Consider the following 12,988-nt stretch of genomic DNA (forward strand, 5'->3'; position numbering starts at 1 on the left):
GCCAGATTAGCGTACAGACACGTACAGTCGAGTAATTTTGATATCTATTTCAGCAATATTTGAGCAATTTCTGTTCGCGCACCCCGTGCCTTTACCATTGTCTACGGCCCATTGTTTGTTAGCCTTTTGGCAAGGCCTGGTGGCTGTGAAAGAGACTAACTGTGAGAGAACTGGTGAATGAGAGACCGAGCGGCGCAGCCGCGAGGCCTTTTGAAACCTGACATGAATTTCTTATCTTGAGCTTCGTTTCTTGCCGATTCTGCTACCCTATAGGGTAGCATCCAATCAGCGACCGCATTGCAGACCACGCCGTCGCATCTAATGAATACACATAAGAATGCATGTCGGCGGCTCGCTCATCCGTAGCTGCCTGCATTGCCAGCGCTGCATTGACACGTCTTCATTAGCATACCAACTGTGCTCTGACTCATGAATACATGAATGATTCATATTCACCTTTGTCGGGAGGCGGTAGGGAAAAAAACTCAGGTTTCAAAAGGCCTCGTGGCTGCGCCACTCGGTCTCGCGTTCACCCATTTCTCGCAGTGCTCGGTGTGGCGAGTTAGTCTCAATCTTCAGCCACGAGGCCTTGTCTAAAGGCTAATCGTTTGTAAGTAGGAATAGCGAAAAGTAATTACCATCACATAGATATATCTTCCTTGGAAAGTTGCTGGTGATTATGCAATGAGACACAAGTCAATTGTCTTCGCATCTGAGTGGCAGATCCAGTTTGACACATTACTGGTACTTCAAATATTTTTGAGTAGCGTCTTCGAGCATGGGATCAAAGCGAATAAGACTGTTGTGACTCCATTTCTCGAACTTCCATGGTATGACATTCTCAAGGAGTAATAATTCAAGCGTATAAACAGCTTTGCTTTATTAGTCACACGAAACAGAGTGATATTGCAACCAGTGTGCTGGAAACTACTTAAGGGGGTATCTCACTGAGCGGCGAACGTTTGCGAACGTAGCGAATTTGGGATTTTGCCAGGGTTCGTAAAGGATTGCATAAGGTTCGTTAACAGTCGCAAGAAAGTTCGCAAACGGTTTTTATTGTCGCAAACAGTTTTTCTTGTCGCAAAGAAATTTTGAACATGTTCAAAATTTCTTTGCGAACCTTTGCGAATTTTTATTTTCGCTAACAGTTGCAAACATTAGCAAAACACTTGTAAGAATTCGCAAACGGTCGTAATACGGTGTCGCAAACATTTTTATTTGATTCGCCAGTGCTAGCGAACATGGTTCCTATATAAAAGCTTCTGAAACAGACAAGGTTCCACTCTAAGAAAGTTCTTGAAGCTCTTGACATCTCCATCATGTAATTGCTGCAAGTCTGTCCTCTGCAACAACCACTCTCTGACCCAAACAGTCTTTCTTTTCTTCTTCCTTTCTTGTTTTTCTTTATTTTATTTCTCTTATGCTGCACAATAACTGTAGCAGCAGCCTGACAAAGCAGCTCTTCAAGGATAGCAACCCATTGAGCCTCTTCTTGGCAGAAATGTATTTCCATGTACTGGAAATCCATCTTGAACGGTTGTCACAAGAGATCTGAATTCAGTGGAAGGTTTTACGTTCGTTTTATGGGTCTGACTATACATAATCACCTGGTACTTTTCTAGGTCCAAGAACATTTCGCAAAATTGTTGCAAAGGATTTGCAAATAGTTGCTAATATTTGCAAAACTGTCGCTAACATTTGCAAAATTGTCGCTAACATTTGCTAACATTCGCTAATAGTCGCCACCTGTGTTTCGCAAACACTTTCGCAAACATTCGCTGAAGTGTTGCTAATTGTCGCTAAACATCGCTAAAAGTCGCTAACTGTCGCTAATGGCAGAAGCGAACTTTGATTTTTCGCAAACATTCGTCAGAAAAGTTGGCGAATCTCAAATTCGCTACGTTTGCAAACGTTCGCCGCTCAGTGAGATACCAGCTTTAGAGTTAAAGGGGTGTGGTGCATACAGGTGATTTCATTTAGTTTTACCGTACATGGAATAATAGAACTACAGCAGGGTCAAACTGCAGGGTCAAATTTATGGTGACTATCCAATCATGACATGCATGATGTTGGTTGTGCCCTTTCAATATTAGAGTTTGATTAAAAACTGTACATACACTGTTTGTTTTCCATTTCTTTTCATTCTTTTGCTTATTCTGTTTATTATTATTATCAAATTTTATTGTCATTCACACACTGGAGAGTTAAGGGTGCACCAGGTTGTGCAACCCGGGTCTGGAAAGAGCCAACCAAATGACTTAGGCCCTCAGGCCATCCTCCCCCAACCCACCTATTGCACCCAAAACAGTATCGATACATTAATATCACAGTTTACAATATACAATTTACAATACAATATACAATGTTTGTTTCTTTATTTCTTTGTTTTGGTGAGTTTGTTGTTGTTGATGTTGTCATGGATGTTTTGAAATTGAAATCAAATTTGAGAATGGACCAAACATCATTTGCAAGATTTCCTTTCATTGAAGAGAATGTGTATTCTCTGCCTGGTTTGATTCGAAGGAGAATATGCAAAGATTTATTTTTTTTATTCATTTAGGGCAGAGGAAATGTAACATATCTGCAAAGGCTTGAACAGTTGTGACAAATGATGACAAATATGCAATTTGTACTATATTTGGATGTCAGCAAAACTCACTGTGTAGCAAGTTGACAAATGTTAACCCGTTCGATACTGAATTCTGAAATGCCCATTTACACTTGATACCCAGGCCACTCAGTTCCCATACGGAATGGGTTAACTGAATGAACAAGCTATTATATAATTGCAATTTACCCTTGATGCGAATGCAATGCATGTCATTTCTCAGATGGCAAGTCACTGACTCCGCTTGTAACAACGGGATATTTCTTTCTCCATCTTGTGTTTGTTTGTTTGTTTGTTTGTTTTTGAGCGAGAATTAGGGTAGCTACTCTTGAAATTGTCTTACAAATCCACACATGCAGAATATTATGCTTGCACAATACATTATACAGATCTTATGTACACTGTATGACCTTCATTGCAGCCATCTTTGCTTATGAATTATGACAGTACAGTACTGTTTGCATAGGACCTACATGCATACATGTACATTAGTAGGACTTGAAAAAGAAGTTCTACTATGCGTGTTTACAAGCAATGTTACAGTTGAGCAACCGTGATGCCTCTTTTCAAAGTTTCCTACAAATTTGTCATGTTACATTGTAGATTTACTGACCTTCAAATGGACAAGAGTCTTTTTATATTATTTTGATTTAAACATACATGTATTTTGATCTTATTTGTTTTTGTTGTATTCAAGGTATTGAGGTTGTGCTCATAGTGGAAATTAAGTTTCTGCTGTCGACTGAAGGAGGGGTGTCGTGTGGTTTGTTTTTCTTCCGAAGGTGCAATTAAAGCCATTATAAAGAATTTATTGCTATACAAGTAAATGTCTAAAGTTGTTCATTTACCATAAGTACTGGCAAATGTCTTGTGAGTAAAAAATAAAAAATGTCTCAGATCACAGTGATACTAAGCCCATTCACACAGTCTTCAAAAATTGTAATTATTTTGGTCACAATTTGAATCACAATGCAAAAACCATGTTTGTTTGGTTTTTCTGTGTGTGGACATTAGAATCATGACTGTTTAAGTGAGATTCTAATTGTGATCTGTGCACCACTAGAACTGCAACATTTCAAAAATAGTCGCGCAAAAAAAGTGCCAGTTGAATAGTCATTTGAATCAAGCTTTTTTTGTGTGTGTGAATGAGCCTATTGTATGTTTTGTAGAGGGCGAAGATCTTGAGGAGATCCTGTACCATTATCTGAATCCTGGAATCTTTTTTTGGAACTCCTACAGGAGCTGCAGAGGACCTGGTGTCGCTGGTTCAAGTACCAGCCGCTGTGGAAGATTAGGAACTACTTTGGAGAGAAGATTTCCTTCTACTTTGCCTGGGCAGGGGTGTTTGCCGCTCAGCTCTGGATCCCCATGCTCCTGGGTCTGGCTATCTGGGGCTATGGACTCTTTCTCAGGTAGGCAGATGAGAAGAATGATCATAATTTTCACCCATCCAATCCCAGAGAAACCACTTTCTTGGGTTTAGATGCTATGTATCTTTAAGCTCTTAAAGGAGAAGTTTCCCCAAATATATATGTGCATGTGATATGAGTGAATGCAGCAGGATAATCGGACAAAACATTATTCAAAAGTTATGAATTTTTAAAGTTTTGGTGCTGCCAACGGTGGGTGTGAACACTTCAACAGTCTGTGATGTCACAGCTGAACAACAATGTAAAGAAAGTTATGAAGAGAATTCCAAAAAAAAAAATGTCACTTTTATAGCACAATGAAAAATTGGTGAACTTCTTTCAGAGTGCGAGGGAAATTATATTACCTTTAACAAGTCAAAACAATGTGTACTTTTCATAAGAAAGTACACTGTGGAATTTGTGCTGCATTTTCTTCAAGTCATTGTTCTGCAGTAATCAAGAAATGTAGTAGTCTTCTCATCCAGCTTTGGCAGCATCGAATCTTTAAAAATTCATGACTTTTCATCAACGGATTGTCAGATTTCCCGCAAACGTCACTGATGTGTTCCACGGCACTAATATTGCTGCATTCACTGAATTCACATGTATATTTGGGGAAAGTTCCCTTTAATTTCTATCCTCCATTGATGATATTTCACACCGCAGGTTAGGTGAAATTAAGCAGTCCTAATCTTTCTCAAAAATTAGATATTCATTGAAGTCTATAGGTGCTAATTTAATGAGGCCTAGTTAACAATTGGCGGTGAGGTGACTCAAGTGGGTATCGTATCTACCTTTCAGTCAAATGGCTCAGGTTTGGGCTCAGGTTCAAGTCCCAGTGAGTCTTGCTGAGCAAGGTTGTGTGTTATCATACTGTCTCCTCTATAGTAGAAGAAGCAAAACACTCTGTCCCTTGGTTTTAGGACATAGAATGGAGGTCCTGTGTGTGAGAGATTTACAACCCACACATGTAAAAGATCCCGTTTCATTCATTCCTTGTAAAGAGCAAGGTGTATTACCTGGTGAAGAGGTCCGCCTTGAGTACATACAATTGGACCTCATGGAAACCAGCCAGAGCAGCTGATGTGGGCTTTCCAGCCATCTTGACAGATGGAAATTGAAAACAGACAAACAAACAATGTGTGCAGACCCCCCCCCCCCTCCCTGCCGACCAGATGAATTGACAAGATTAGCAAATGTGACCCTAAAACCAACAAAAAGTCACCAGATATGGATTTTTAGATAATGACAGATTTTGAAAGAGCACACTCTAAGTTTTTAGTTTGATAACTCAGTAAAAATACTTTTCCAAGTTATCTAAATAATGGACAGAAAGTACACACTCTGGAAAAATGTTTACTGAGAAAAGAGGCTTTGAAGTTCAGGTTCAAATCAAGTGCTTTATCTCACCAAGCTGTGCTCTGGGCAGTGAATGGGGAAAAAAAACAGGATGTAAAACTCTAGGGCAACCACAATGAAGGGATTATCACATTGAGCTGCAATCTGGCACACTCAGTAGACACATTTATGACTAATGGTAACTCTCAAAGCAATAGCATTCTCTTTTCAGAAGTTTGGTAAGGATTTTAAAGAAATAATAAGGGGCCATAAAGGCATACCTATTGAATCGACCTATTCTACAATGTACTAAAAAATGTGTCCAAAGAAACTGCTAAAAACACAATTTCCAACGCAAGAATTATGTAGACGAAGGATTGCTCTTTCAGAAAATATGAAATAGTAAAGGTGGAACCATTTCACCTGTTTTTTCTCCTCATGTAGAATTGGAGCTTGTGACTTATTGTTAGTTTTGTGATGCTCGGTCACAAATGGAACTATCCTGTCCTCATACAGGAAATTGGGAAGAATCCAACAAACATTGTCTATGTTGGCAACTGTTACCATGAAATCAGAAGTAGAGGGGGATCATATTAGCCAAAGTGACAAATGACCTCCAAAGTAAACAATTTCACTTCTGACACATCAGAGTAGCGGAAATATTAGCTGCATGTCCCTTTTGTAGTTAGGGTTAAGGGAATCTTGACTGAATTGTGGAAAAGCGACATGATTGCACAACATGCTTTAATAGCCATTGTCAAACACATTATGCTGAAATCTCCAAATATTTTTCTTTTTCTTTTGTTCTTTTTTTTTTCACAAGGGAAGTGATGGGGGGGGGGGGGAGAGAAATGTTATTTGAAACTGTTTTTTTGTATTTGCCACAAGTCAAACTTACGAAGGATGTTTATTTCTTGACATAGGGCCTACAGTGTATAAAACAAGAGCATTGACAACAAATAGGGACTTGTAGATTTTGCATCCAGGACTTCGACTGCGACGTGATGACGTCATTTCATGATACTGCGCATGCTGGCACGTATTGTATGTCACAAGAATCGAAAATGTGTCCTTGAGGGATTTCACGTCCTCCCAGACTGAGGACGGGCAGCGTGCGCAGCTTGTATTTAGCATGACGATTATGACGTCACCACATCTGTTGGATGAGTACTCACTGTTGACTGGAATCTAAAATGGTTTTACTCTGGCGTAGACGGCAGTTGCCTGGAACGGTTGGCTCACACTTTCAAGTGGCCTGTCCACTGTTGTGTCCACACAACCTAAAAGTCCCTATTGCCAAGGCAGACCAGTACTTTCAATTACATTCTCTTTTTGCTCCTCACATGTTATAAGTACACTTGTAAACCACAGTCAGTTTTAATTTAAGTGGTACTGTGATGTATAAAGAAAGTAGTGTGACCAGCATTGATAATAATATGGCGAGAAAACTTTCTGTGCATTTTGTTCTCTATGTCCATATGCTTATCTATGTACGTATCTATCTATCTACTTGAATACCAGTACCTACTTGTATCTGTCTATCTCTCTATCTATCTATCTATCTTTCTATCTGTCTATCTATCTTTCTATCTATCTATCTATCTATCTATCTATCTGGCTATCTATCTTTCTATCTATCTATCTATCTATCTATCTATCTATCTATCTATCTGTCTATCTATCTATCTATCTGGCTATCTATCTTTCTATCTATCTATCTATCTATCTATCTATCTGTTCATCTTCTATCAGTTATTAGTATTCACTCTATGCCTACCTTTGTTTGTATCTGCTTTTATATCTTTCTATCTATATCTCTCACTTTTTTTTTAATTACTTGTACAAATAGTCGCATCAGAAAGTATCTATCAATCTTTCCAACATACTTAATACATCTATTTTTGTTATCTACATCTAGTACATGTACATCACACACACACACACACACACACACACACACACACTTGCTCTCTGTATCTATCTCTTTCCTTCTCTCTCTCCCTCCCTCTCTCACTCTCATTCTCTTTCTTTCTATCTCTCTCTTTTTTCCCCTTAACCCTGACTGTGCTTTGTTTGATACTCACAATTGTCACACACACTGGATTGTTTTCTTCGCTGCTTCGCACAAAAATCTAGTAACTACAAGCAATTGTCAATTAACCCGTTGAGGACAAGTCCTGAGTGTACTCAGGCAAGTGTCTATGGGAAATGCATGTTGTAGCAAAATCAGTCCATCTTCAGTGGGTTAATACATTGTAGATATTACCTAAATCCCCTCAATACCTACATATATTGTCTCCATGGCCTTCCTTTTCAACTGAGACACATAGCCACTACATCTGAGTGTCCATTTGACACTCACTGTACAACTACAAACATGTAGGTCAAGTTTGATTGAATTACAGAATGCTGGATGAAAAAGATCCCCAGGAAAGTTAAGCTATGTGCATGGGCACTTAAAGGGGTCAATCAATACATTCCTGTTTCAGCATCGATGACTACCTGGATGAAGTAGAGACAGAGGAAGCCCAGAGGGCTCTCATGGCGGAACTAGAGGAGAACTTGACCCGGTACAACCTCAGCTTCTATGACCGCGAGCTGCTGACCAACCTCACGCAACAGTTTGAAGGGGAATCAGTAATCACAAAGTGAGCCTTGGGGAGGATGCTACGGCATACTCTGGCACTAGCCAGTCTCATTGAACACTCGTACTAGTTGTAAACCTGAGCACCATCTACTGTAGATCTGTCATAGTGTTACATTAGGTTGGGAAAAATATTACCATTGATGTCATTGCATAATAGTCAGTTGTGATACAGCAACTTACACACAGGAAGTCCAGCAGTGTTTTTCATTCAAAATAATTTCTTCTTTCCCCCTTTAAAAAATACAACAAACAGGAAACACTGTTGCAAAGTCACAATTTATGTTTACCTTTTCCAGTAGAAACCCCACCCTGCATAATCCTGTAAGATGTGGGTTTGAACATATGACATAAATATGTGACTACTGTGTTCACTGCAGTAAACAGACTATTAGCTTGCAGGACCCATACACACATTTACCTGCAGTTTTTATTTTTTTTTACAGGAGATGGCAAACAATATTTGTTGTGAGGATTTGTGTTTTACATTACAGCAATATTGAAAGACTGACAAGTCATTGTTCATTATGCTTCTTTTTTGTTCGTTTGTTTTATTGTTGTTGTTTGGGGGTTGCAAGATTATTGTCAACACACAGTTCTACTATCAAATTTGTAAGAAAGCTTGTAAAACTTACACCTTTACCATGCTGTTGTTATTGTGTATTGTGCAGACGTGTGAGAATATTATTTGCGATACATTTAGACTACCGGTACAAAAAAAACCAATAGATAAGATAGATATATGTAAAATTCATACCTGACATTGCATTGCATAGAATAAATTCTATGGCTGTATCATGCACACATCCTTCCGTTGGTAGTTTATATTCCTTTATCACTACGTTGAATTTGTACATTGTACTCAACTATATGAACATGTATGTGAATGAATTGCCATCCATTGATAATTTATGCGTAGCATGAGGAATTCCTACCCTACTCTTCTTTTTCACCTCTACCCTTAAAGATACACTGATGCAGCTATCAGAGTCTTCAAGAACTCATTTGACTCCGAAGTGACACCATATTTCGCACTGGTCATCTGCCTTTGGGGTAAGTTAACCTCACAATGGCGCAAATTCTGTCAGCAGAGGAAAGTCAGAACCGATCCAACTGCTTGGTCAATTCTGCTTCTGGCTAATTGTAGTCCAAGAACATTTTAGCCAGTAGGCAGGCATGATATTCTGTAGATTTAAATCTGATTTCAGATTTTTTTTTTTCTCAAGTCTATGCACATTTTGCTTTTCCTTGTATTAAAATCACCTGAAAATTTTGATTTCTGATTTTTTTTTTTCCAACTAACCTCAATATCATCCCTGCCAGAAAGCCAACAGGAAGAATAACATCTTCCTCTATGTTTGCCAAAGATTCAAACCAGTTTTAAATGCAACAAAGATCATATGAAGATGCTGACTTGTGTCCTGAGTATGATGATAATCTTTCTTGTCTCAGCATTTCATTCAAGTGAAGGTTTTATTCGTTTACATGAGGACTTTCTGAGCAATTTGTACTTATATCAAAGATTTGCCTACATCCATAATACAACATGTAAGTGATGTCAAATACAATGTGTACATACGTGTACATATAGACCTCACTGCTACGTGTCAGTGATTACTGTAAAATGAGGAATGTTCGTGTGCTTTCTAATTTCGCGAGCGCCAAGATTTGCGAAATTAAAATGCACGCAAAATTTCTTATCTACACTATATATGCATTGAACGCCAGTGGCAATTCGCAAAACTTTCATGCCACGAAAAGGGCCATCGGCTCCAATTCGTGAAAATTTCTTGCTGCGAATATATCATGTTTTACGGTAACTTCATGCATGATGAATGAGTTGTTCAGTGTGTATGGTGGATATGTTATCTTCATTTCAGTATTCATGTGAGATACATTACAGCCATGTAACAGTGATTTTTGCCTCTCTTTCCTTCAGGAACTATCTTCCAGGAATTATGGAAGAGGAAGCGAGTGAAGTTAGCTTACGAGTGGGATGTGGACAACTATGATATGTCTGAACCGGACAGACCAGAGTTTTATGGCACTAAAGAGCGTCCAGTAAGTGATACATGGTATCAGTTTCTATCTATGAAGCTTACCGTATCTACAACGGGTATATTTTACATAGAGTCCTTTATTTACAGTGTATTTGGATTTATTCAATTTCTACTTTTAGACTTGCGTTGTGTCTGATATAACTTGAGCGGAAGAATGTAAGCTATGTAAACACAATTTTGTTTGCTTTTAACTTGAGTCCAGGAATAGAAATGGGAAATGAAAGTTCATGCATGTGTAATAATGACTGTCCACAAATATTATAGCTTACATTACCTGTGCTAACATTTGTATTAATCAAAGCTCATGCTGACAGCACTTTCATTTGTCAGTGGGAGCTTGTAGTGTGTGTGTGTGTGTGTGTGTGTGTGTGTGTGTGTGTGTGTGTGTGTGTGTGTGTGTGTGTGTGTGTGTGTTGGGGGGGATTAGGGATTTCAGTAAGTGTTTAAAGGGCAGCTGTCAGTCCAATTAAAACTTCAGTTTCATGAGATATTATCTATTTATGACATAATTTGTATCAAGATACATTACTCCAGATTCATTCGTATGGTGTCATATCTTTTCATGCTATATCTTTGGTGATGATCATGACATTTTTCTCATCGCCTTCCTCATCCTTTTCAAGGATCCAGTATCCGATCTCCCGGACTGGTACTACCCATTCTATCGCAGGTTTCTCAAGTTCATGACTTCATTCAGCATTCTGGTCTTTATGGTGAGTTATGCCTGTCATGTTTTGCTCTCTCTCCCTTATCTTTTGCCTCTCATATGCCTCTCTCTTAACATCTTTCTGCTTTGAGAGCCTACTTCAGTAAAATGCCTGTCTAATGAACAAAGAATCAACAAAGACCCATGAACGATGTTACATGTAGTTGTAAATCCATTACATAAAAAAAAAGTTTGAAATTATGATTTTACAAGTTACCACAGAGTATCTACTTAAACACTGGCAGCTGAGCGGTTGTTGGCCATCTGCTACCATGGCAACTGTAATTATTGTAACTTTCTGACAGTTGCAACCACATTCATGAAAGAGGACCCTTCAGTGTAAAAAATGTTACAGTAGAGCGCTACAGTCCATCCATGGGGTAAACATACACATATGTCACAATGTTCTATCCATGTATGTCATCCCAATCAGCTCTTTACTACCTTCGTCTTGCTAGGCTCTGCATTGTAGTGGAAAAGGCCACAGACCCTTAAATGGGAGTTCCTTTATAGTTCAGGTACCACTCAATGCTTACATTCAAACAAGATTTAGTTGTTTTTATTCTCAGTGTTTTCTGTGCTTTCTGTCTGTATGGGTTTGTTGTTTTCTTTAAATGGGGAGTGAGAGGGGGAGATTTAAATGTCCCCTTTTACTCACTAATTGGGTAATAACAAAGACAGGGCTTTTTGGTGGCGTAATGGTATACACCGAAGGGTCTACCCCTGGTATCAAGTAAATACATTGTTAGTCCATGTCTTATCTGTTTTAGGAAAGTTTAAAAAAAAAAGTAAATGTATGTAGCTATGTATCTTTGGTATTAAAAACGCTTAGAAACTTCTGTATGAAGCGCAATCAAAGTGTAATTTGTGTATTTACAATCCCATTCTCCTACCAGGCAATGCTGGTGATCGTGAGTGTCATCAGCGTGATCATCTACCGCCTCTTCATCGCTGCTCTCCTGTCTGATGAGAGCACCCTGGTTCAGCTCCTGTTGTCGTCCGTCGTCGCCTCTATCCTAAACTCCATCTCCATCCTGGTACTGGGCAAGGTGAGACCGCATCCCGCATCCCTAATTCTGCATCTCGCATCCCGCATCCCGCATCCCCCATCTCGTATCCCTCATCCCTCATCCCTCATCCCTCATCCCGCATTCCGCATTCCGCATACCGCATCCCGCATCCCCCATCTCGTATCCCTCATCCCTCATCCCTCATCCCTCATCCCGCATTCCGCATTCCGCATACCGCATCCCGCATCCCGCATCCCTCATCCTGCATCCCGCATCCTGCATCCCACATCCCCCATCTCGCATCCCTCATCCGTCATCCCTCATCCCTCATCCCGCATCCCGCATCCCGCATCTCGCATCCCTCATCCCGCATCCCTCATCCCGCATCCCGCATCCTGCATCCCGCATCCCCCATCTCGCATCCCGCATCCCGCATCCCGCATCCCGCATCCCGCATCCCGCATCCCGCATCCCGCATCCAAGTGAGAGATTCCAAACATTCTCTGATTTCTTCCCCACATCCATGATTAGGACCTCTATTGACAAGAGTGTAAAATCACTATTGAAAACATCGGAAATGGCAGTCACAAGTTCTGTGACATAGTCAAGTCAAATCAGCCATCATATTGAATGAGAATATTGGGTACCACTCGTGCAGTCTGGTGTCAGCCTCGGACTGTCACTGGTAATGAACAATAATCAGCCCCAATGTCATAGTGTTGATATGATAAAATAATAATGCTCTTCGGTGCTTCTGCTCTTTTGACCCTTTTCATAAAGAGATGAACAATAGCTGTCACATCTGTTGTTACCATAGCAATGACCAATTTCTTGCAACCACTTTGCTACAGTTATTTATGTACAGCCATTCTGAGAACTGAAATTATTGTGTGTGTCTTTGTGGCAAACTGCTCTGTAGGTAGCACCCAGGTCAATGAATGCACTTTAAAAACTTTCGAGGCAGAATTACAATGCCTCTTGGAGTATGTTTTCTTTGCTTCCAATCCTCTCATCACATTGGCTAAGGCATTTACTTTGAAAATTTGTTCGCCATACACACAAGCACTAATTAGTGCTTGTTTTGTATTTAGCTACTGTAAAATGAGGAATGTTCATGTGCATTTTAATTTCACAAATTTTGCGAGCGCCAACGTTTTCGCAATTAAATTACACACAAAAGTTCTTGCATACACGATATGCATTGGATGCCAGT

General features: G+C 39.6%; 1 protein-coding gene across 1 annotated transcript in view; it reads left to right on the top strand.

The window, feature by feature from the left end:
- Window positions 1-12,988, top strand: part of LOC140234804 (anoctamin-7-like) — a 62,908-nt gene that overhangs the window by 31,943 nt on the left and 17,977 nt on the right. Inside the window, exons 8-13 of the mRNA XM_072314841.1 lie at window positions 3,848-4,020; window positions 7,845-8,003; window positions 8,967-9,052; window positions 9,939-10,060; window positions 10,683-10,772; window positions 11,662-11,814. Coding sequence (XP_072170942.1) covers window positions 3,848-4,020; window positions 7,845-8,003; window positions 8,967-9,052; window positions 9,939-10,060; window positions 10,683-10,772; window positions 11,662-11,814 — 783 coding nt within the window. The remainder of the gene's footprint in view (window positions 1-3,847; window positions 4,021-7,844; window positions 8,004-8,966; window positions 9,053-9,938; window positions 10,061-10,682; window positions 10,773-11,661; window positions 11,815-12,988) is intronic.

Source organism: Diadema setosum, chromosome 11, assembly GCF_964275005.1.
Source record: "Diadema setosum chromosome 11, eeDiaSeto1, whole genome shotgun sequence".
NCBI classification, from domain to species: Eukaryota; Metazoa; Echinodermata; class Echinoidea; order Diadematoida; family Diadematidae; genus Diadema; species Diadema setosum.